Below are 26313 nucleotides of genomic sequence, written 5' to 3'. Positions count from 1 at the left end.
CGCAAGTTACGCTAGTGGCAGTCTGAATCTGCATCCTTTCAGCTTCATCCGCTTAGAATGCAAGAGAGCCATCAAATGAGAACATATTTGTAATATGCCTGAGAGGGCTGTTGAAGCTGTGGTAGCTGTGACGTAAAGAAATGTTTCTTTCAATGCTCCTGCTGAGCTTCTAACTACTTTTAGACCAGAGGAGAGTACAGAGGTGCCGGAGCAAACCCAGGTAGGATTAGGTCACCTTCCTTCCTCTCTGTGCATGCACCTGCCTGTTGCCATTTCATGTTGTTTCAGCCTTGCTGCTCCCGCTGTTATTAGCGCAGAGCTCGTGGAGGTTCCGTGGAGGTGCGCGGGTGAGCTCCTGTCCTGCTGCAAGAGCTGTGAACGGGCTGTACATGGGAGAGGTGACCCACGGTAAAGCTGGCCACCCGCAAAGTGCTGTGAAATACTAGGAAGTGGGCCTACTGCGAAAAAGGTTCTTCTTGCCATCATCTGTAATTGGAACAAGTGGGAGACTGTCAGTAAACCTCTTTTTGTGGAATATGAATTTCGGGTTCATTGTCTTCTAACAGTGTTTTGCTACATGAGCCTTTAGTTAGGGCCGTATGTACTTGACTACCATGAGCGATGTTTTAAAGGGTAAGACAGTGTATTCTGTACAGGAATGCTTGCTAAAGATGGTGAAGGAGTGTAGAGAGGAAGCTACCCATATTTCTCTTGCAAAAGAATTTTTGTTACTAGAGACTTGTCAGTCTGTGAAGCTAAACTCAGTATTACTAAACGTGCCTTTGGTCAAGCTTTAAAATGAGAAAAGCCCGCCTTGCATGCTCGCTTTTTTGGGCTACAAATTTCCTATCTTCAGCAGGTGTTTTTGTGCTGGATTCTGGTCTAGTGTGTTTAAAATTACTAGGGTGGCTCCCTCATGGAATTCTTAAAACGTACTTAGTGACCAGTTGTATCCACTGTGCTTTTGTTGTGGCTGTTGGCTATTCCTACACCTAACAGATGGCACTCGCTTAAACTGACAAGCTGTGGGATAGCCGAGCATTACTAATAAAACCTATCACATGTTAAACTTGACCTGACATTAATCAAGTTTTGAATGCTACAAATGATTCATGGATAATAATTAGTCTCTTGATCATATTAGTGAACATCAGTCTCACATTGCTGCCATTATCTGCTTTTATTCTTATAGGGAACAAATCCATTGCAGTAATTAGGTGTTTTTAATGTCTTTTGAGCCAAAATGTTCTGTATGATTAACTTGGCAAAGAGGTGATTCTTAGTCTTTCAGTATGATTGGTTTCAGAGCTTCTAGTAAATTAACAAACTGAAAAGCTTTCTGTAAAATAGTATTTTATAAAAAGTATGTATTTTTTAATTTTATCAGCTGAGAAAATTCCCATGTGTCTTTATGCAGTTATTTGGTATAATTTCATCACAGTATGATTCAGCGGTTGCCACAGATGACACAGTTCAAAATAGTGGTGATTTTGTTAAACAGATGAACCTTTGGAGTTTACTTTTACTCTGCTTGTTTAGTCCTGAGTTATAGGTTAACATCAAGTGCTTTTGAGATATATGTATTCATACAGACAAAATAATGTTTGCAGCTTTACTCTGTTTATATCTTGAAGTAGCATCTTGAGTGGATGGCTGTGGGAAAGCTAGGATTTTGAGCTTTAAGCATAAATTGTTTTAAAGGATTTTCATCCAATTTGAATTATACACTGATTTTACAGCCCAAGAGCATGAAATTTCTTTTTAAGTAATGAGCAAGTGAGAAGTTTATACTTTGTGTTCTTATGCAGTTAGGGCAAAGTAGATAATTTCACTGGTTTACTGAAAATGTGGCAGTTATTCTTCACTATGTGTTGGTTCTTAATTAGCATATAAAACTTCTTTAAATAGTTACTTCTTAGGGAGTTCAGTTTTTAATTTATTTTCTACAGTTTTTGATCTTGCTCTTCCTTTATGCATATTTTAGACCGTTAGCATGGGCCAGGAAATATTTTGTAACTTCATGTTTTTTTTTTAGTGTATTAGCTTAAGAATACTTAGTATGAGCTGTGGTTTTCTGACTGTACTCTCAGTTATCATGCTGCATTTCCTTTCTTGCTTTTTTGTTGCTGGTTTCCCAGCAAACAAAAATTCCAAATCTTTAAGATAAATACAGCCAAATACAATGGATAAAGGATGCATTGTAGAATTGGACTTTACCCTGCTGTAAAGATACACTTCAACTGATACTGTTTTAACCTCATTTATTTGACATAAGTTAGCATATCATATTTTGATTAGGAAATTAGAATAATGCAAAGGAAACAGGATCATGTTAAATTATTGAAAATCTACTATTCAACATTTTTGTAGCTGATTTGGAGGAAAAACATGAAATCATGTAAATGAGAGATGGATTACTTGTGTTTTTGTAGGGGAACTAAATGTTAATGTTGAAATGCTAGTTACAGCTTTTGGAATCACAGGGTGCAAGCAGAACTATTTACTTGCACGGCCACGTGTTAAGTCACGCTCCTGAGACCATGGCCCTTGATTTCAGGACCTTCACAGTTACTTGGAAGGAGCCACTTTGAGTCAAGCAGCCAGTTGTAATGAGCCATTGGCTGGTGAAATACTTTGGCAAGTGCTCACGTATCCAGAGATCTTGAAAGGAGAGTCCCGTGGAGGAGAACAAGGGAGTGCATTTTTTCTTGCTGCTATGGCCCTTCTGGAATATTCTTTCTAGTCTAGCTGGGATGGTTTCAGTTGATGAAGAAAATTGTGAGTTTAGAGGAGACATTACTGAAATATTTGAAGAGTTACATCTGCTTCCTTGTGAAATGCTTGAAATGTGAAGCTTGTTTCTTTGCCCAAAAAAACACTAACATGACTTGGTCAGTGTCTAAATAGAGGAACAGGGAAGAAGAGTTGAAGGAAGAAAAAAATTGCCGAGAAATAGGCATTAACTTTTTAATTCCACATGCGATACTTCATTGGAACAACTTAACAAAGATTGTTGTTCTCTGTCACAGCGTGCTGTAACTTGAGACTGTACAGTTTTCCAAAAAATTACTTGGCGCTTGAGCATATCACTTGAAGAGGAACTTAAATATGCGTGAGAGGAAAGGGTTTTGTCCTCATAGCTGTCTGAAAGTTAGTCTGAATTGGTGATCCAAGCTATGTCTGGTTTTGGGCAGGGAAGGAAGGAAGCAGTGGAATTGCCAGAGGTATGTCTTTGATCCTCTCCCATCTCCCCCCAAACTGTTAATTTACACTAGATTTGTTTCAGTCAGCTGTTTTGCTTCAAATGCTAACACTAGGTGAGGTGAATGGTATCCTGAGTATGAACAAGGTAAAAGTCTTGAGTGGATTCAGTTTGAGCGTTTCGGGTTTTTTTTTTTTTTTTTTCTTTCTTTTTTTCCCCATTTTTCAGAAGGTGTGTGCTCCCTTTGATTCCCCAAATCATGTGTTCCCCAGAGTCACTAAAGACGGTTCTGAAAGTTTTACCATGTGTTTGTAGTAATTTCAGTCCACAAACCAAAATCAAAACTTCTTGTAACATTTTATTTTGGGCTCTATTTCTCTTGAAATGCAAATTAGCCAACTTTTATTTGTGGAAAGTTTGAGATTTTGAGTTTTATTTTTAAATGATATATGAAACTCCCCCCCGCCCTGCCCCAGTATATAGTTACTCACATGCTATTTGAGGCCTTTTTGCTTTGAGACTGAAAGCAGCTGTTTAGTTCTTGATACCTTCTCTGCTTTTAGAAACAAAACAAACCAAAAAAGAAATGATGCTGCAGGACAGGGGAAACTGGAAAGATTCTAGGGAGAAGGAAGGAGCAGAGAATACAACTGTAGCTTAGAAGGACCAGCTTCCTTCAGCTGACATCAAGCTGTGTTTGATAATATTTTCAAGCATTGCACATTACCCTGTGTATCATATCGAAGGAAGCTTATACCCCACCAACAGCATGTTTTACTCTTTTCCAGGAGGCTTCCTTTTCAAAACATAATGTTTGAAAGCTTGGAGTTTAGAATGTTAATAGTTTGGATGATGGCTCCATCACTGCCTGTTGCTGATTCACTGATTTTGGGAAGTGTGATAGTTGGGATGAACCTGATCCAGACTAATTTTGCATTATTTTAACTTAACTGATCTTAACGTAAGAAGTCAATTCTGTAGGATTTCTGATGTCATTCAAAAACAGTATTTTGGAAGATATTATGTATTAGTTTATTCTCAATATATTTTTCTGCTACCCATAACAAGGGAGATCCAGATTTCAGTTCTGATTTTTAAGCAAAATAGTTTTGTTAAGCAGGGTTTTGGTTTATTGGTTTTGGGTTTTTTTTAAACTTGAATCCAGGGAGGCTACCTGATAGAAATACTGGTTTTATTACACAGGTCTTCAGCTGGATTTGCGATTTTCTCTTTTTTCAGAGACTTCTGTATGTAATAATAGAGATTAATTATTTTATCTTGTGGGTTAGCAAACATATGATGAAAATCCTTCTCTTAGTAGCAGACACATTAAATTCAGGTACGTTTTATTGAATGTTGTTACCACTGTACATTTGAAAGCATTTGTACCTCCCACTTTGGATGCAAAACTTTTTCTGCGGTGTCTTAAATATATCAGCAACCAGTGTTAAAGTAAATAATTTTTATATTGAGCTTGGATAATTAAGATCTCATGAAAGAATGTATACTGAGATGAGACAGGGCTATTGAAGAGGTTGTCATGTAAATACAGAAAAATACAGAAACTGGCAAGCAAGATGAAACAAATTCATGTAAAAATAAACCAGGAGTGATATCCTGTTTTAAAAACAGAACAGTCCATCTCTAAAACAGAAGTGGAAGGAGAGGAGCCAGAATAATTGTTCGCTTTTAAAACAGGTGGCTATTGGTGCTGGGAACTTCTGAATCTTTTTCAGAAGACTGTATAATAAGTTTAAAGAATCTGCAGTACCTGTACAGAGATTTATGAGCTTATGTCTGTAAAACTTGTCAGTTGTCAGGATGTGAGAATTGCTTTGTAGGCTGATGGTGACGGCTGTCATCATCAGAGGAAGGGATGGTCCTTTAAGTTGGGATGAAACCTGAGCCAGTGAAGGTGTTGGCTCTGTGAAGTTAGGAATGACAGTAGGCTCATGTCTGAAGGTGTTTTCCGTTCTAGTTAACTGACAATTCAATTGGTAATTTGTTTGTTACTAATACTTTTGAGTAAAGTATGTTCCCTTTCACAGTTTTTTGCCATGGAGTGAACAGGTAGATGATCAGTAATTTGAAGGTGGCTCTGAAAAACTGCTTAGGGGCTGGTGCAGGCAGAGTTGCTCTAGCTTGACTTAAAACTGAATGAAGCGTATAGCAGTTGTGAAATTGAAAAATGGAAATATATTTGTCTTGTATTATAAAATTCAAAGGGATTTTTTTTCTGTGTCTCCAAGTATTTCAGGAGGCTAACAAGCACTATCAGTTTTGAATCAGAAATTTGGACAAAATGGTTAGGAATATTTGCGTGTTGTGACACAGCAGATTGATAATAGTTGTGTGCAAGGACCTTAGCCAAATTATTTTGTAGAAAGTCAGTATGACTTTGCAGACTCATTATTATGTTTTGGAATCTACATAACTCTCACAGCATGTTGTGTTTCCGTGGGAGTTTTTTTGTAAGGGAAAGAAAAAGGCACAGTAGTACCTACTGGAGTTTTTTTTATGAATAAAGTAACATCTGAAAACTTGTCAGAATCACGTGGCTTGCCTCAGAATTATAGAAACATTGATAAAAACCTACTAGTGTTATGTGGAATCTGTATGCACCGAAATTTTCTTCTCCTCTTGCTGGAGGAGCCAAGTGATTTCTTTATTGATAAGTATAGTGTGGTTTTTCAATTATCCGCTCAAGAACTGCTGACTGGTTCAGTGTTCTAGCAAAATCAGCTTCAGCAGGTTATTAGTGCTGCTTTGGTGACATCCTCATCTCAGTGGTTAAAGAGCAAGGAGAAATTGTATTATTCGTCATACAGCTCCATTCACTCCATGCAATTATACCATTCTTTTCATTAGAGGAATATTATTAGATGTAGCAATAATTTTTTAAATTGGATTTAGTTATAAAGTAAGAAGAGAAAAGTTTTAAATAATACACTGTAGTACGAGTATATGTTTTATTACAGTTTTCAGGGGGAAGCAGGAAGCTGCAAGAAGTGAACGAAGGGGTTCACAGGTGGAAATAGATGCCATGAAGCCACAAGGAATAGCATGTCAGAAGAATTGGCTTGCATGCTTCATTTACCCATCTTTTATAAAATGTCATTGAGATGCATTGCATTTTATCTGATCCCTGGCAGTCATCCCAGCCAAGCAGGTGTGCCATTTATCATGGTGCCGATTAAAAAAAGACTGTACTGTTCAAGTTAATTAGAAATTTTAATATGTGTGGAAAGTTGAACATCTTTTTTAAAAGATGAACCATGATATCTGCATTTTAAGTTCATAAACCTAAAAACCTTATATCAACTATTTTTTTTAGTGTCAAAAATACTTGCTTATATGTCAAATGTTCCTTTTCTGCTCATTCTTGTGTCATTCCAAACTTTCTGCAATATTCAATGGGTATATATTCTGCTGTTCACAGGCAGCCTCTAAATAGTTTAATTCTCAAGAAAATATGTATGGGAAGAAGCTCAGAGAAAATTTCCCTCCTTCCCACTTCCCTCTCCCCCTCAAATTGCTAATCCTTTCTAGTTAGAATTAGTTTGTAGAGTGTGATCAAATACTTGTAATTGACCTAATGAGAATGAAAGCAGCATAACTGAGAATCGAAAGCAGAATAATGGGGAGTACAAAGAGGTTTAGTTATCTGTTGAGGCTTGCTCTGGTTTTAAAATCTTTTTGTCTTTGATATCTAATTAACACATCCAGCAGATGTCTTCGTGAGGACACTGTAGACCTCCAAAATGAGAACGAGTTCAAGTCTGAAACTGGGTGTCAGGTTGATAAGAGGGATTCCTTTGCATTTTATAATTTATAATTTTTCCAGTGTACTCATTGCTCTGATGAACCAAAGAGTAACAATGAATTTATGAAAGAATTTGGGAATTTTTTTCTTCTGGTATTTTGAGTAGACATCTGGTAAAGGATGCATTACATGGTGAGCCTCAGCTGTAAAATTCAAAATGATAGCAGGTAAATGCAAGCTACAACTTCAAATTCCAAGTATGGGCTTTCTCTACTGAAAAATTGAGTTTCGCTGGATGATTTCTACTTGGAATCAAATATTCTTAAAGTATTTTACCACTTGAGAGTAGTCTCATAAAGTGTGTTTTTGCAATTAGGTTGAATATGTGAAGAATAGTGAAAGCTGTATTTGCTGATGCAGCTATAAGCACAAATATGCTAATGACTGTGTATAAGGAAAAAAAGTAGGATTTTTATAGCAAAAAGATCAATTATTCTGTGCAAACAGTTACGTGTTTAAGTGAAGTATCATGTTATATTATTATTGTTTGAAATATTTGGCCATTGGGCTTTTGATCCATGAACCATGTAAGTGCACTACTTTGAGTTGTACAGCCCATAATACGATACAAATGTTAATTCTCAACTCCTTTCATATTTTTGCCCTTTACTGACTTCATTTGAATAATTTAGTCTGTGGGCCATTGAGTTAAGTTGAACTACAGAAAGGAAATGGTACAAAATTAACAGTCTAGGCCAAAATGTTGCTTTCAGAACTGACTGTGTTTTACTGAGTTCTGTATTTGCTATGTTTATGACCATGTGGTTACTTACATGTCAAAGTTTTTTTTCAAATGTTACTAAAACCACCTGCAACTTCAGGGTAGATTATTCATCTCTACAGTAAAACATAAATTGAAATTAATAAAGAGGTATTTTGGTAATTCTCCTAATTTTTGCTATTAGTGTAAATTGTAGTTCTCATTGGTTATTTGCTTATCCTTAGGCAAGTCATAATTTAACATGGAAGTGTATCATCAATTCTCATAACTGTTGACTAGCTGGTTTCATTAGTTTGTTTAGTTAGGTGTTTTTTCTCTGGTAAATGCATCTTGATGGATGTATTCACCTCCATATGGAATTTACAGGCGTTGAAAATATAAACCACAATATTCAAGATCCAAATTAATTCAGACAGTTTTTGTGCAGTAGCGTAGCTGTGTTACTGGGTTATGGCCTATTCAAGGGAGTCTGCCAAACATGAATTTTGAATGATGCCCTGAAATACTTTTACGTACATAGTTTCAATCTAAAGTAAGTGCTACTTGCATGTTAAAGTGGCAAATGTGTTTTTTTACTTGGCCACAAACGACTGTGGTGTCCTGTATCAGAACTAATTTTTCTTCATCTTTTAGTGTATAGAATCATCTTGGTTTCTCTGTATTTCTTTTTGGACAAAGGCATTTTCCTTGAGTAGAACTGTAAGGATTCGCCTCCCTAAAACTTGTTTCAGCCTTGAGTGTTCTTTGTAAAAACTGCTAATTTGTTGAAGCTTTCTATGTTGACATTTCCCAGGCTCTAATGTTGAACCATAAATAAGCAGTTTACTAGCAAATGATTGCAGTAGTAGCATATAAACTGCTTTGATGTGCAGGCTTCTAAGTGAAATATTTCTCTATGGAAAAAAGATTTCTTTGCCTTTTGTTCTACAGCTCCTCGAAGGAAGCTTTGCCAGAGAAGTTAGCCATGAAGTGGATGGACTGATATTTCAGCCTACAGGAGTAAGTAGCGTAAAAACAGATTTTTCTTCCTTCACTCTCAAATGAAATTCTCACCCTCCCTCCCCACTCATCGTCCCATCTGCTACCTAATCTTTGTTTCGGTCAGGATTACTTTGCAGTGTTGGTTCTGATTTTTCCAGTTCCTCAGACTACTGAAATTCAACTGGTTGCAATCTAATTTGTAGTATGTGTGACTCTGGATTAATCCATGGTGGTAGTTTTTCAGGAATCAGCTCATGTTTTTTTCGTATGTGTACTATCATGTGCTGCTAAATAAGGGAGGATTTTTTTCTGACTGCGTGAGTTCTGTGAATCTTTCAACCATTGATTTGAGCTCTTGGATTACTTCTCTTTCTCAAGGATGTTCATATGTTAAAATTCTAGTAAAATTTGTGACTCATGTCTTTTTAGTGCAATTAAGGCGTGATATATTCTTGTACCATGTCTGCCAGTATAAAGGTATATGACTGGGCTGGGGAGAAGTCACCAGAAGAGCTGCAGACAACCAGACAAACTAATGTAAGTGGTTCTCAACCAGGAAAGGTGGCTCTAAAGGAAGTCAGTAGCATGGCCTTGCCCATCCTACTATTGCTCCTGTTGACTCGATACAATGGATACACTGCAATGTGTATTGTACGTTGGCACAGATAGTGACTGTAACATCATCCATGTCGACTTTTTTTTTGGCTTGTAAAACAAGGAATTGATTTTGATTATTATTTTAAATTTGACAGATATTTCTATCTTTACAGTTACTCACAGAAAACATTTGTATTTAGTTTTCCAGATAAAACAGTTTTTTTCTGGTCTACCTCCTATATTGTTGATCTTAGCAAGGGTGATGACACTCTCATCTGGAAATAAGATTAACCTCTCTGTTGAAAGCTCTACATCAGCTAACCACAAACTAACTGAGCAATTACACCACTCCCCTCCCTCCCCCCCCAGTATATAGCTATTTTGAATTCAAAGCAGAACTACTAGGGTAAAGAAAATTCATACTTTCGTAGGAAGTACTTATGATGTCTTGGAATGCTGTTAAAATCTAAAGGAATTGTAAAGGCATCTCAGAACTATTTTCCTGAATATTAGAGGTTAAGCTATGCGGAGTTACTACAGCTAAATTTGAAATTACCTTTTCTAGTTGAAATGAAATTACTGAAGAATATCTCTTTGCTGTTGTTACAGGAAATTAATATCTGATATGTTTTGTGTTTCTAGAACTTGTGTTTTCTGATTAAGCATACTGAGAAATTTATAACCCAACAAAAACCTAATTTTGTTGCATAAATGCTTATAAAGGTTTTTCATCTTTAAAATATGGGATAGATTTGTTTAGTCTAATTTAATGTTTAAATTTCAGGGTTTATGGAATGTTTATTGCACCTGTTATTAAACTGACTTTCCTGGATTAAGCAATGTGCAGTTTTCTCAATGGCTATTGTAGTTGAGAAAATATAAATAGTATATTTAGAGCAAAAGAAATTATTGTAGACCTATTAATTGGGAAATAAGAATTAAAGCTAATTAACTGAAAAGGGTGAAGCTGATATAGATAGCTGATATTGCTTTTTTATTTTATGTGGGGGCATAAATTAATAGGCAACAATACAAGGGCAACAGAGTATAAGAATGCATAAATGATCCCTTGAGAATACTAACTGAAATAATTTTTGGTTTTGTAGTGTAGTTGCAGTTACATGTGTGATGTATTACATCTTTTCACAGAGAAAGACACCTATCATTGATCGGGCTAGAGGCCTGAATTTTGGTCATTGTGAGACTTAGACCTTTGTAAAACCAGTTTGTCTCAAGTGAAGAGACCCATTTCATATCCAGCAGAAAACAATTCTTAACACCCATTTTTATTGACATATTTGATCTTGCAGGAAAAGAGACAGACAGAAATGATGCTGAGTTTTAGAAGATCAGGGAAGTTTAAGAACATCTTTTGTGAAGTCCTGAAGTCTCATGTGTGTTTTGAGGAGAAAAAAGCAAAAGTAGATAGGAACTGGAGCAAAATCACAAAGAAGGATAAAGTAGCAGCCTAGGAGGATGAATGGAATGTGAGCATTTACAGACAGGAAATTTTTAAGGGGAAAAATACCCACACTTTCCATACTTTTAGCAGATAAAGCAGAATGCAGAAGTTAACTATTTAATATAAAGAATGTTGAGCTTATTAGTTCGGTCTGTTTTGAAAATCTTTTCTGTTATTCTCCCCCCCACCCCTCAGATTTACTCAGAGGTGTTCCTCTTGCTCTCTGGTCTTAAACACAGGCATCTAGACCTGAGTATATGGATATATATACAGGCAACACTGGTACTGGGTGTCAACACAGGTGGAGAAAGAATATTATATTGTTTTGAAGTTAATTTTAATTCTGACTAGTAATAAAAATCAAAGCACCTGAAATGATTTGTGGATAGGAATTATGCTTTTAGCCTCTAAGAGCTCTGGATTTTCTTACTTTTCTCTTGGGTTTGAAGAGATTTGGCACCAAGTGCCTGTGAATTAATTCAGTTTTGAGAAATCAGCATGTTTTAATGAAAAGGGATTTGTGAAAAAGTTTTACTACCAAATCTAGGGTTTCAGTTAAATATAATAGGGTTTATTTTCTTCTGCTAGTCTTCCTATCTAAACTCATATTATGAATAGCAAGGTTCTTGTACTGAAGCAGAAATTGTTTTGCACTGTGACTGGTGATGGTAGAAACAATGTTACGGAGTAAGGAGATTGTTTTCTGCCTGTGCAGGTTATTTTATTTTTGCAAGGTCATGCTAACTGAGCATTATTATTCCTAACTAATTCACCAGTTACTTGAGTTACTTATATTTTTTTATTGCCCAGGATATACAAGTGCTTTAATTTCATGGTGACAGTTGAAAGCCAATGGCTGAGGCCTCCCTCCTTCTTCCCCCTTCCTCCCTTTCCACAGACCGAAAGCTTTCACAGGTCATGAGAAGAGCATGTTTAGTGGAAATGATGGAGGTTTTTGCTTCGTTTATGATTTAAGAATGCTTTGTAGGTGATTTGATGTGATGTGTGCTTCATAGTGCCCCCCTCTGCATCCCCTGCATTAACCTACCATTCTCTAACAACTCCATGGTGAGAGACAAATACAAGACAATGTTTTCTTACTATTGTTTCTCTTCTTCCCTTTGTACTCTTTTCCTTTCCTCTTTTCCTTTTCATGCATCCTCTCTATCCAATAGCCCGTTTCCCACATTCCTTTTGATTTCCCTTTTATGTCACTTCTCCCTAACGCTTCTTTTCCCTGCATCATTTTCTATCCATTTAAGATGCTACCGATATAACTCCCATATGGCTAAGTCAGCTCCATTCCATCTGATCAGCTTTCTGATCCCTCTACATGTAACAGGTTGGCAGAGCAGGGACCGAAGCTAAGTGCTAATTAGAAGGAGTGAAACAGGCCAGCAGGAAACTTCATGGACAGGTATGTCACCCTGAGATCATGCCCCAGACAATGAGTGAATTAGTTTGCAGGTAAAAGCCAAACACCTTATTCACAGATTCTGAATGCTTGTGTAAAGATTGGAAGCTTTCAATCCTTTTTTCTAAAGATTACTTCCAAACAGTGACAACTTCTTACATTTGTTTTAGAACACTTGCAGTTTGCCGACCTGTGTGTTTTTAATGGAAATCTCAAAAATGGTCTCTTATCTTCTGATGGCAGAATTGGCTCTCTGACCTATGCCCACTCATCAGTGAAATTACTTTTGCTATCTGCCTTGTAAATCATACCTTTGCTAGATATCTCAGACTGTTTAATTTTTATGCTAGCAATCTCTTAATAACCGACTTTCTTGCTGGCTAGAACTATTATTTTCCCTTGCTTGGGAAGAGGATGTAGGAATTATTTTCTTACTTCAGCCACCTAAGAGAAGGCTTGCTGGCCATCAGTTAGAAAGGCCTAAGGACAGGTTTTGAGCATCTGTGGAAAGCTTGTATCAGAATTTATTCTCTTCTGTTCCATCTTTTTGCCTTCTGAGCTCTGTGATGTTATTGTGTTGGCTCAGGCTGATTTCTGATTGGTTCTTCTCTGTGCTCTTATTTTGGATGAGGAATAACGTCCAGTTGTTTGGGTTTGGGATTTTTCTGGGGAATGAAGAAAGGCAGCTGCTGAGCTCTGTTCTTCTAAGATAAATGTTATTTTAAAGAATGGTTGAATTATTTAACACACAACTCTCCATACTGAATACTAACAAAAAGCTTAGCCTTTAAAATGAAAGGAGAATAATGAACAGGTTTTTATTACTGACTAATATTGCATGAGTTTTTAATATATCTTCCTTCCCCTCCCTTGGCAGACTTAGTGGTGATCTGAAATGCTTGGTTGCCTGCTAATTATTTGTGCTATTCCCATTTGATAATAGGCTGTGTTATTTTCTGTGATTGTAAAAGTTCACCCCAAATCACTGAAGTTAACACTGAATGAAATAACTCCAGAAGATACCACCAAATAAAATATCTCTGAAAGGCCATGTTTTGTTTCATTAAGTAGTGCCAGTTTCTCCTAAATAATCCTACATAATTGGTAAGCCTTTTCTTCCAAACAGTATGTGTTTTGTCAAATGGTCTGTGAATTTTTAACTGCAGGCCAAGTTAGTTGCTGGCATAGTTTTGAAACTCAGACATGATGTTTACCAGTGATGGCGCATCAATTATTGTTAAGTATTTCTACTGCAATAGCAAGTAATGGCTTCAGATAGGCCATGATAACATAAATTCTTGCTGCTAACAAACATACAAGTTTCTGGATTTAGCTTTCTAATTTTGTAGTGATTCTTATAATATTTGGAGGTAATGGAAGAGAATAGACTATTTCAGTTGGAGGGGACCTGCAACGATCATCTAGTCCAACTGCCTGAGCAATTCAGGGCTGACCAAAAGTTAAAGCAAATTATTAAGGGTATTGTCCAAATGCCTCTTAAACACTGACAGGCTTGGGGCATCGACCACCTCTCTAGGAAGCCTGTTCCAGTGTTCGACCACCCTCTTGGTAAAGAAATGCTTCCTAATGTCCAGTCTAAACCTCCTCTGGCACAGCTTTGAACCATTCCTATGCATCCTGTCACTGGATACCAGGGAGAAGAGCTCAGCACCTCGATTCCTTAACGTAGATGCTAAGACTGCCTGATTTTTTTCTCTCTAGAGTTTGCAGCAGAAGCGAAGAGAATCTGGAGAGAATAATTTTCATCAGTCTTTGTGTTGACCCACACTACTAAAACCTTTCACGTATCTTTAGTATATCTCTTTGCTAAATATGATTTCTTCTGTAAGAGGAATGTTCATGACTGAATCTGTTACTAGTCAGGGGATGCTGTTGTCATGTCAGTGCACAGTTTTTGTGCTGTTGTAGGTTTTTCTTTAACAGAGAACTTGCTGTCAATCTCCTGAAATGCCACTGAGCTTTATAACTCTTTTCTGCCTATGAATAGTTGTTATATTCAATTTCCATGGCAATGTTCCTCGCAATTCGTCTCTTAAATAGCTAGTCATATCTCAAATACACCATTCTATCATATGCTTTATGAACATACTTAAATTTATTAGCAATGCACAGTATTTCTTCGAGAGTTTTTCTGTGACTATACAAGTAAAATTTTCAAGTTTGTCTTTGGTGTCTTGAGGTGATTTGTTTTCTGCTTTTTTTGGAAGATCAGAAAACTAGAACATTAAGAAGAAATAGCAACAGAAATGCTAACTTAAACACCAATAAGTAAGGTCTAATTAAATTATTTAGAGCTCATTTAATTAAATCATTAGACTTCTAGATAAAAGTGCCATGATCTTTGAACGTAGTAGATTTTTATGGTTTCCACTTACTTTCCAAGAATGTGAGATAACTCACATCTTAGGAAATTTGAACATTTCTTACAGGTACAAACTCCTAGCATCCACACTTGACAAAAAAATGGCCAAAAATGGGGGGGAAGTTATGAGTCATTTTTAGCTCTGAATATAGTAAGGTAATGGTGTAGCAAAAGATTTTCTTGTTTAACTTTCTGCTCTTGGTCCTCTAGTACATTTACAGATGCAAATGTATGTGCTGTTTGCCAAAATTGTTTAACCTGACTTCCTTTTTATGTCTCTCTGAATAGATGTCAGTGCCTTGAGTCTGATTACCTAAGGCAAGTGTTAGTTCTAATCGGCATGTTATCTCATTTGTTTGCTTATGACCTATGCCATCTGACGTTCTCTGATTTCTCAGGCAATGAATTGCATTTATGGGAGCTATCTAAATAGGTTCTTGAATTTCTGTTGCGTAGTTTAATCATCCTGCCTGCCAATGGCATTAGGCAGAAAAGATCTTACATTTTATATTACGTGTACTAGTCATCCTCAGGATTGTCAGTTGACATTAATATGGTGGTGTCTCTGCATGTGTTGTTTAGCAGAAGAAAAAATGCTTTTTCTGGATGCTACCATTCTAAATGTTGGGAAAACAAAGATGTATTTTGTATTAGGGTAGGCAGAATCATCATTCATAAAGGCTTCCAAATATGATTTTTGCATAGCTTCTTTGTCTCAAAGCTAGGTGCCAAGGAGCTTATGTGGTAGATCAGCTTTGAAAAACCAATAAAGCCATAGAAGAGGCTGGATAGGGAAGTCTAGAAGAGGTTCTGCTTCAAATCAGTGAGAACTCTTCACTGAATCATCTGAGTAGTTCATTTGGCTCCTGATGCTTAACATAGGCTAATGAAGTGGTCACTTGTCTCCATGGCAGTGTTCCTACTCATCCTGAATTTCACAGCAATCTTTCCAGGATTGAGAAGTTGATAGATCAGGAATGGCTTGGAAACTGGAAGATAAAATGGAAAGTATTTTGTCTACACTCTCTTTTCTTTGGATCCTGGAATAGCTATCAATAAACAGGACGCCTCATGTATGATTCATCTATACCCTTTCTATCAAACTGAAAAGATTTAGGAAATAGTGGAAGAACTACCTTGTGATTGTTTTCTCCCAGTACTGTTTCCTGTACATGCCAGAAGAAGACAGCCAACAGACCTCTTAAGTTTCCATGAAGATCCTTTGTAAAATGTTCATGTTTTTTATTAGTCAGGAGCATAGCAGTAAAGCAAAAATAGTGATTTGTACCAGGATAAGGCAGAATATTTAGATAGATCTTCATCCTGCTGTTTTAGTGTAAGCAGTAGCCCAGCATTTCAGGAAAATAACATATGTACCTAAGTTTTGTGAAAGCAGGGTGGGTTGCTTTCAGAGGAGAATCAACACTTGCATTGTGGTATCTGGATGGTCAAAACAGTTGAAGATACTTTCTTTAAAAAGCAGATACATTACCCTGTTATTCATAGTTTGAAATGTTTACTGATTCACTATTCTTATAAATAGCAAATTTGAAAATGGACTATCAATATCACAAAAGGTAACTGAATTTTTGTAATTACAAAAATATATCTGTTAGGTGCTAGCATGTATTATCAGATAAATCATTGAAAGTAACTGTGTATATTTGGTGACAACACATTTAAAGTAGTCATATGCACTGTACTATACAGAATGGTATGCTCTGCAAGGGTCAGAGGTGCCTGTGGAATAGTATTCTGTTTTGAGAAGGTACAACAGAACACAGTTGCGGTAATTCTATCTCATTTTGGCTGCCAGTAACTTAAGTTTCAGTTGTAATTGTACTCCCTGTTCCCTTCATCAGCTCTCCTAGTCTTTGACGTTCCCCAAATGGTGAACCAAGTCCATTAACATATGATTAACAGTGGAAGTTTTGAGCTTGAAAGCTATAAACTGCTTTTAAGAAAATTCCATTGTCTTCCACTGAAGTGTGCTGAATAATTTAGATGTGATTGTATCATACAGGTTATACTCTTCTAAGTACAGAGTTAGAAGGGCAGTGCTGGATTTCATGCCATAACTGTACAAGTCAGAGAAAAGAAACTCGATGAAAACTACTTACTTAATTAGTGTGGATATTCCTAAAGCAAAAGCTTATTTTCTGCTAATGCTGCTAGTTGTGTTTCTGAAATGAAATTCTCTTCTCCATGTTACTCCAGAAGCTTTCCACTGAAATGGGATGTACAACTGCGACATACCTGCTGGTTCATTCCAAAAGGGGAAAATTAGTAGAAATCTTATCTGGTAATATCCCAGATTTCCAAAATGCAGATGTTCTGTGCACTTTGAATTGTTCATTAAAGCAACAGTGAGGATACTTGTTAAATCCTATCTGAAAGTTTTGACAAGTTTGAACTGACAAACAGTAGGTTGCTTGTTTCCAAACAGTGATCACTGGAAATCCCGAAAAGATCTTGTATCTGTATATTCATTCAACCACTGAAACAAAACATGTGTTTTATGCAACACAGGCTTCTCTGGAGAGAACTTTTAACTTATGACAGCAATTAAAATGTGTGTCTTAGGGACTTGTCAGATTGTGAATTGATAGTGCCATTCTTACGGGAAAAAACATGGCTTGTTCTGTTGGTAATGAGGAAGAGGAACAACAGAAGAATAGAAGATAATTCTAAGTAGTTTTGGAAACACTCAACTGTTTAACAAATGTAAGTTGATCAGAGGATCCAGTGCTCATAGGATGAGCTCAGAACAGGTGAAAAAGATTTTGCTATGTCGTTAACAAAACAAGAGTTTCAAGGTTGTTCTTTTGTCTTCATGTATAACATGTAAAGTTCCAATTTTCTATCTAAATCTCTTCTACAAGATGTCTAATGCATACTGTGGTGAGCAAAGGTGATGCAAAAATGAAAGTTCAGTTGGATAAAAAAATGGCAGAGGTCAGTTTTTTCTAGTTTTTAGGCAGCATATTTCCTTACAACAGTCTTAGCGTCAGCTCAAGTCAAGCAAAGCAAATTCAGATTTGGCTTTTTGGGGGTTGGTTCCCTCCTGCCTCTCCCTTACACAGCTGGCTTAAAGGCCAAATATGGACAGTAGACACAAGCGTTACTGCTTTGTATATTATTTACAGAATATTCTAAAAAAGTGTCAGTTTTAGATAATACAGATTTTTCTGTTAGACAAATAAACATGTATGTAGTGGACAATACCAGGTATATTGTATTTCTGAAACCTTCAAGGATGTTTTTCAGAGCACTAACATGCTTTTGGGAGAATGTGTTTAATTTTTTCAGGAGAATCAACAACACTCTCTAAAATATAGAGCACAGTAGTATTTCCATGTACTGACTGTAGAAAATATACCTCTCCCTTCTATTGATTAGGTATACAAACAGAACTAAAGATTTTCTATGTAATTTTTCAGATGAGGGATATTGCTAAAGATTTTTTTTTTTTGCATTTTCAGACAACTTAATACAGTCATGATGTTTTCATCATTGTTAGAGGATTTGATTAAAACTTTACATTTCATTAAAATATTTGAACCAGTATAGAACATGAGTGTACTTCTCATAATTTGCATAGGAACCAGAACAATTAGGTAGATTATTTTTGTGAATATTTGTTCACATTTTATAAGACTTCTGCAGGATAAGCTGTATTTTCTATGCTTGCTGTACCTGTTCGTGCAAGACCTGGTATTTCACTTGTGAAAATATTACAGGAAAATTTTATTTATTTTTTTTTTACCACACTTGCACTGCTGACCCTTTTCAGTTTCTGGATTGAAGGAGCATGTAGCACCATGTGCCTTGTATCTAGTAACAGCCAGATAAGTGAAATTTAGCATTGGTGATCAGATCAGAAAATAGACTAGCAAGCATCATCGTAGAATAAATTGGGATAGTAGTTTTTGTCAGTCATGAGCTGCATACAGGTAGTTCACAAACAGGACCTAATTTGTCAAATAAATTGTTCATTGAAAATCATTCCCATGGCTCCGATTGCTACACAAGCTGGTCTGTCTCTGGAGAGCAGCTACAATGCTAGTAAGAGTCTTCAGCTGTTTTGAGAATTTTAGTTGCTGGGTTGGTTGATACAAGGCAGGTAACAAGGATTGCTTAGCTGCAATTATGAATGGTGCCTTTTTATTCTATAGTTCCTTCTGTGTGTTTCATGCAAGATGCTATTGCACATCTGGCAATTGTTGCATGGAGTCAGATAGTGTAATGGGAACCAGCGGTAATATAGTTATTCTTTATGGTGCCATCAGTGTCTTGGTTTTTTTTCCTGAAAGACAGTGCTACTCAGATTTGCTTTATCGCAGTTAATCATTTTGCCCTTATACTTGTGTTTGGTTTTGGCTTTGATACTCCATGCTTGTGAACTATTAATGTTTTTTAATAAATCTTTACAGCTGCTAGATAACTGGAATGTTATGGAACAAAGACCAAATGAAAACTGGAATTAAGTTAATACCTTGTCTTGGAGCATGTTAGAAATTAGGGTGGTTAGCTACCATACCAGGGATGATGTTACCATGGAGAGAGCTTCTGTTTCCATGACATTTGCTTGCATATTTTGCTAGGCCTTCAAAAGAAGTAGCATTTTGTCCTCTATCAAATTTGGTGGGTGTTACTCCATTACTTCTGAAACCCTGCAGTGTCTTACTGCAAACGTATATGAATTAATTTCTTAGGAATATTAATGGTGACTGGGCTGACCAGGAAAAAAAGTTATTAAAGCTTCTAGCATCCAGAAGGCAAGGGTTTTTTATAATATTTTTAACTAGATTAGATATTCCAGCTTGATTTTAACTGGATATATGCTGCTCTGCTTGTATACATTTTGGTTAATGAAAAAAGCCTACAGCTAGTAAAGAAGTAAGGTAGAGGTTTAGTGGTTTTAGAAAAAAGTTGTGTTTAGCTGTATAGCTGATGGCTTTATACTGTGCAATCTGCCTTGTATTGGAGTGGAATTTTGGATAGCAGTAAAATTTTAAATCAAGTCATGGTGCAGCTCACTGAGAATCAGCTATTGGCCTGGGGTAAATTACAGAAGCCATTTTTTCTTAGGATGAAAGAAGTGCTTTTGAGATGCAAAACTCTTGTTAGCTATCCATAAAGGGGACTTTCTTTACTAACTGTTATGGCAATATCATGGTAATCTACAGGCAGCTTTTGCATTTCTCCTGCGTTGAAAATTTCTGACTGTGGTCACGTATAGTCACAGTTATCTTCTGCAAGATTGCACGGGTGGGTATGATCCCCAGGTGCTTGAGTAGAAGGAGTTAAGGAACAGTATTGGTTGCTGAACGCTGTTGGGTGTCCTTATTTTCTTCTGTACAAAGGGTGCTGGGGGGGAGGAGTGCAGTGGGTTAAACACCATTCAGTATTCTTATGCCACCCCTAAGACAAAATTGCTTGCCTTCTGTTCCTAATGAACAGTTGACTGTTGTTCCCTTTGTATACCACTCTTCTGTTCTAATTAATTTTTGGTGTCCTGGAGTGTTTTTTTAAATGGTCTTTCTCCCCCCTCCCCCCCCCCCCAGTTGTGAGTGGGAGTCTAAAACTTTGATCCTTTGTGATACCTTCTTGGAGCAGATTATTCTGTAATATGTCTATTTGCAACAGTTACAAACAATTATCAGGGCTTGAGCTGATACCCTTTTTGAAACCCATTTTTTCAGAGGTTTTCCCAATTTCACATTCTGAAAGCACAAATACATGTATGCAACTGAGGGAGAAATGTTCCCAGAAGCCTAAAAACCTACGAATTGTCTATTAAATGCAACTGAAATTTTGGTCCACCTATTTTAGTATTTTGGTAAATGAGGAATGGTACTTCACTAATACCCTCCCCCAACTTCCATCACAATTATAATCACAATAATAGCTTTATTTTAGCCAAGATGTCTTTTGTTTCCACTTGAACTGAATTTGTAGATCTTTCTGCCAGAACCAGTATCGCTGACTCTCCATCTGCTAACCATAAGGTTCATGTTCTTTGTCCAGGCTTTAGAATCATGTCATTTCAACAAATAGCTTATTAAATGCTTTTGGTTTATAGAAGTCATGTTCTCCTTCTGTTGAGGATGTAGTATGCAGCAGAAAATGTTTTTACAAGACAGCTCATAAAATGAGCATGGTACTTACTGTTCTTGGTGTCAAGAGAGATGTAGCTCAACATGAGTCTCTAATCCTTTTTGGAGTACCTGCTGGATCGATGACAGGTGGACTTGTTCACTTTGCAGCCATCTCTGTACCTCTTCTCTCACTCACTCTGCTATAAGAAAATTTTTGAAGGGTTCTATTAAAGTTCTTTCACAAATAGGATGGTGCTTCACAGAAATCTGGTTTATTGGCTCAGAGTTCATGCTAGCTTGCTCGTTATTATCTCTCTGCATTTTAGTAACACTTACATTGGAATGATAAACCTACTTTATCTTGGAGGTAGGAGGAGATATGTAAAATACCTTCCGAACGTCCTCACAGATTCTTGCTTGAACCAATGATGGTATTTTTTCCCTATGTCACTCTCAGTTGTGATGGCGATACTAAGCTTTATGTTCTAGAGGTTAAAGAAAAGACTATTGTCTTTTTATGATATTAGCGAAAAGGATGCATGGAAAACTAAGTGAGTTGAAAAACTTTTTAGAGGGATATCAGATATGAAAAAAGCTTTCAGATTTGTCTGCCGCCTTCTCCCAGAATTGTCCAGTGACTGCACATCAAACATTTCAGTGTTCACTTGATGGATGCCGGTGAATTGCCCCCATGAGGAGCAGTTCTCTTTCTTAAGAAACACAATTCTATCTTTTAAATACATTCTACATTTGTTTGCGGAAAAGCTGTGCTTAACCACTCTTTTTGTTCCCCCATCATTGCTTGTAGCACTGTTAAAAGCTGTTAAACCTGTTGACGTTTTTGCAAGTGGTAATTGTCACTTACCCTCTCCCCTAATTCTCTGCACCTTCAGCTGCTTGCCTATTCAGAGCATAGCTACATAAACAGTTAGTTTAACGTTTGGTATAATAGAAGGAGAGGAAACATTTAAGAGAAGGGAAAGGAGATATAGTGATAGAGATGGGGAACTGTGTGAAACCCTTCTGCCATTAACAGAATGAAAGTTCCCTTCCAGTAGCAGAGGAGTTGGAAGAGATTCTTCATGGCAGCTGCTCAATCCCAGTATTCAAACCAGAGGTCGCATGTTGCATGTCTGGTCAACATTTGTGTGGTCATGCTCTGTAAGAAGGGAGGGGTAAAGAAATCTGATGTGACCAAAGCTATTGTTTTGTTGTGTTTTTCACATGGTTACAAGACAAGATTGACAACCAGTATCAGAACCACTGCTTTTCATGGGAGAATGTTGCTCCCTGAGAAGGACAGCAACTAATCTTTACAGTAACTGGAGTTCTTCGAGTGACTTTTTTAAAGTACAACCTACACTTATTTTCCCTTTACTTGCAGTGCTCAGGAAATAGCTACCCTATTCAGCTTAACCTATGCTTACCCAGAGCCACTGACTTGCTTGTTCCTAAGTCAGAACTACAAGGACTAATTTCTCACAAAGAGTGGGCAGGACCCTTTCATTTTCTCCTTCGGCATGCTATGTTTTTTCTCCTTACAGGAGGAGTTTTCCCTTCTCATTATCCAAATTACTGTCCTGGAAATGCAGTTTTAAATTGTATTAGTCTTATAGCAGACTTGAAAGAGAAAATACATACTGATTTTTTCGATGTACTTTTTTTTTTTTTTTTCCACTTTGCTTTTCATCTCCAAGCACGTCAGCTTAATACTTGCAAAGCAGAAGCACTGTGAAGCATATGCTGAGTTCTACTGGTTGGATTTACTCTCATGTTGTACGAATGTTTTCTTGTGAAACTAAGGATGTAAAAATTATGGGGTTTGCTATTTTAATCTACATAGATAATGATGCATTTTATATGATTAAAACTCATCATTTTATAATTTATATATTAGAATATGTAGTTGAAAAAGCTAGTTGCTGTTGTTCCTTACAAAATACTGCAGGATTCAGTATTCCAAGCAAGACTCATAAATATTTAATTCAAGGAGATTTGTAGCCCTGTAAAATGTAATAAGCTAGCCCTTAATGACAATTTTGTGTAACATATATTTGGCAACATGTAGAAAAAATCCTGCTGGCAATTCTGTGCATCATCTTTGATGCATATCTGTTCAGCTGTAGGGGTTTTTTAGCTCTAGAATTAAAAAGAGAAATTAGACTACGTCTGAGACCAGCACGCTGCAATTTCTGAGTTTGTACTTGTACGTTTCTCCTTATGTTCAGATTAGCTTAAAGCTGTTAGCCCACTGTTTGCCACTTGATGTAAGACTTCCTTGGTTTTTTTTAAAGATTGGCATTCCTGAAGAAGTATTTTGGAATATGTTTTTGCATCTTTCTATTTAGGGTTGGTAGTTTTCATTAATCTTCATGAGCTCTAAAGTGGTTTGCTGAAATGTTATTCCTGGTATACTGATTATCATTGTAGCTGAAGAAAAATGTCAACAAAGCCAATGTTATGATGAAGCCTTAAATTTACAGGTTGTAGCTCCTGCAAATGTGGTCTCTAATACTGATAAATTACCCAACTTCCAAATTGGGTTATCTTAGTGAGTCAGCCAAGAGCACTGCTACTCAGTTCATGGAGATTCTTTTGTTACACTGGGGATGCTTCTGCTGTCAGACTTCAAGCACTGAATACTTCCTGCTGATCCAACCCAACTTTTGTGAGATTTCTGGGAGCCTTTGATCACAAACTACCCATCCACAAAGAAATAAGTCCTCTGAGATACTGACTTCCCTCTCTGTCAGGTGTAAATTTAAGTGACTACACTTAAGCTTGAGTTGGGACAAAGGTAGTAAAAATGAAAGGACAGAAGGTGAAGAGAGATTGGGGCCATCAGGCTTTGAGAAATGAGAGAAGATTTAGGCTGATACATACAAAGCTTTAAACATGTAAAGAGACATGAACAGTAAGGTTCATAAAACAACTGATGCAAAATTAGCACTTTATGCAATACAAATTAATGTTTTCTCTGGCATCACTGGCTTCATGGAACTAAGGATATTTTTCACAGTAAAAGTGTGAAAGGAAGGTTAAGAAGGAAGATGATCACCCTAAGACTCTTTCAAAGATATGTTGTGTCACTAGGGGAGAGGAGAAGAATAATAAGCATTGCTCTAAGGAGACTAAAAGAAAAAAACAAAAAAAGAGTAAAGGACCGGGGCCAGGAGAGCTTCTGTCTTATCTTGGTTGTCCCAACAGTTTACTTCAGACTCATCCCTTCATCCTTTGTCAGCAACTTCTGTGACTGTGAATTAAGAGGTAATGTCTTAAACAGCCCTCTGGAGATGAATTTTTATAGAGTCATGTTAAACATACATTGTAAAGAGAATATTAACATTTACAATTTGAAGTGTTATCAACTGTAGAATAGTTTTTAAAAGGGTATTGTTTGTACACACAGAAAGCATCAGCTGAGCATTGTCATGGTATCTAGCAATACTGTTGTCCAAAGGTTTTTCTATTTTGTTTTCTAAATTTCAAGTACTCCTGACTGAAAATAATACGAATCAGCTAATAAATAAAACTGAATTAAAATTGCTCCTGCCTTTCACAGTCCACGCTGTGGCTTGTCATTGCAAACATTGCATTTCTGTTAGATTTATTAATACCTAATTAGGTCTGAAAGAAGAGCAGAAAAAAAAGCAGCATTAGTGGTCTCAAATGTTCTTACTTAAGGAATGTTTGAACCTTTCAGATATGTGGTAATATAATGACTTGAAGAAGAGTGTCTGAATCTGAAAATACGGAGAGCAGGGTATGATCTAGTACTTGTAAAGGAAGTGCCTAAGTACTACATATATTCAGTGAGGAGGGGCAAGTAACAGGGAGTCCTCTCCTCCTCAGTTAGGTATATAAACACATGCAGAGCTTCAGATACTCATCTTCCTCCATTTGCCACGCAGGAAACAGGTGCTTATTGAAGAGCTGCTTTATTAAGTACCGAGAACTCCCATGTCCCTGTTGTGCCTAAGTTAGGCTGGATTTCAACCACATTCTTCAATGATTATGGCCTTCTGAAAAATAATGAAAGGTAAACATAACCTTTGGGCTTAGCGCCAAGCTAACTCCTGTAGTTTTCAGCAATGATTGTGTTGAAATCTTCACGAAGAAAAGGGTTGCCTGATCACGCAAGAGGAAGTATCTGATAGTTTGGGGAGAAAAGGTGGATGGAAATGAACAAAGATTGATTTCAGTACATATTTCATAGGGCCTTTTAGAGATCAGGGTGAAACTAATTTAGCCTAACTCTCATCAGTCTTTCTGGACAGTTGTCTTAAGCTATTTAGCTTCTTACATCTGAGTTTCTAGAGGGGTAGGCGGTGGGGGAAATAAGCAATGAATGGCTGAGGAAGAATTATGTAGACTTGATCTTTTCCATTATATCAATTTCTGCTTAAGGCTGTTAGTGACTTGTGAAGCTTAGTTTGAAAGAAAGTTTCATCTGGAGAACTAAATACAATAGTATTCTGTAGTCGCTTTGGCATCCTGGTGACAGCTTGCACTGTGGTTACACACTGAGGCCATCTCAGTTCAGCTTAGTGAGACAAAGTGAAATAAAGAGAATGAAATAAAGCAACAGAAGGCAAATTGAAGTATCTTGATTGTTTTTATTATTGTGTTACTTTTTCCTAAAGGCTTACACAGCACATATTTAATGAGGTTATAAATACTAGGTGGTAAAAAATAAGAAAATTACAGAATAATCAATAGCAATATAAATCTAATATCTTGAGTGGCAACCATGGACCATCAGCAGTTCCTTTGATCGCAAGGACTATAGCTCTATTGTCAGGACATTTCTTTTGTCACAAAGGTAGGAGTATGTAGCTTTTCAACAGTTACCTTAATTTACCAAAAGTAGAATTAAGAATCAAAGGCAGACACTGGTTATTCCATCGTGGGTCGTGTATATATTAGTCAACAATTTGAAGCCTTCGGTTTTGCTTCAGACCAAGTGTTGGAGTTTCTAGTTCCAGATCATAATATTAAGTGAAAGGATGAATACAAACAGAAGTGACCGAGAATGGGTTGCTGCTGCTTAGAGTAATGTGCTGGGGGTGGGGGCGGGCAGGAAAGAGCAGTGAGTAATTTTGTGGCTGCTACGTTCTGATCGCTATAAACATGGATTTTTGGCTGTGAACCGAACTGAATTTATCAAATATTAGTAGGATTAATATGTAAATTATGTTAGTTAAGAAGAAAATTTCCTCATATTTTTCTTCTTGCCTAACGGAATATTGAGAAAAACAATTAGTATAGTTGTGAAACAAGATGTTTAATGAAGCTGGAGGCATAAAGCTAAATTAAAGTGCAAGAGTGGAAGACATTTAGCCCAATAATTACCAAAGAAGTCCAATATAAATATTGCATTAACTTGAAGTTCAGAGGTGCTTTTGGAAAAAGCAATCCAAAAATATCTATTAAAATATTAACACATTAATTTCTGCATACAGGTTAACCTTCTAAACCTGATTTGCATTCAAACATTAGAATCCTTAGTATACAAAATAATCTAACACTATTTAAATGAGTGCATATTAGTAGCATGTTTTGCTTTTTAGTCTGCTATGGCAGTTAAGCTTAGTATTTCAGAAGTCATTTTGATTATAACCATTTTCTT

The 26313-nt window shown here is 36.7% G+C and overlaps 1 protein-coding gene across 2 annotated transcripts in view; it reads left to right on the top strand.

Moving 5' to 3' along the window:
• RNGTT (RNA guanylyltransferase and 5'-phosphatase) overlaps window positions 1–26313 on the top strand; it is a 187545-nt gene that overhangs the window by 85058 nt on the left and 76174 nt on the right. For both annotated transcript variants that reach the window (XM_049817904.1, XM_049817905.1), the window contains one exon: window positions 8677–8745. In XM_049817904.1, the coding sequence (XP_049673861.1) occupies window positions 8677–8745 (69 nt within the window). The remainder of the gene's footprint in view (window positions 1–8676; window positions 8746–26313) is intronic.

The sequence above is a fragment of the Accipiter gentilis genome, chromosome 15, assembly GCF_929443795.1.
Source record: "Accipiter gentilis chromosome 15, bAccGen1.1, whole genome shotgun sequence".
NCBI classification, from domain to species: domain Eukaryota; kingdom Metazoa; phylum Chordata; class Aves; order Accipitriformes; family Accipitridae; genus Astur; species Astur gentilis.
Note: the sequence above shows the minus strand (reverse complement) of the source record. Positions and strands in the feature narration are given on the sequence as shown.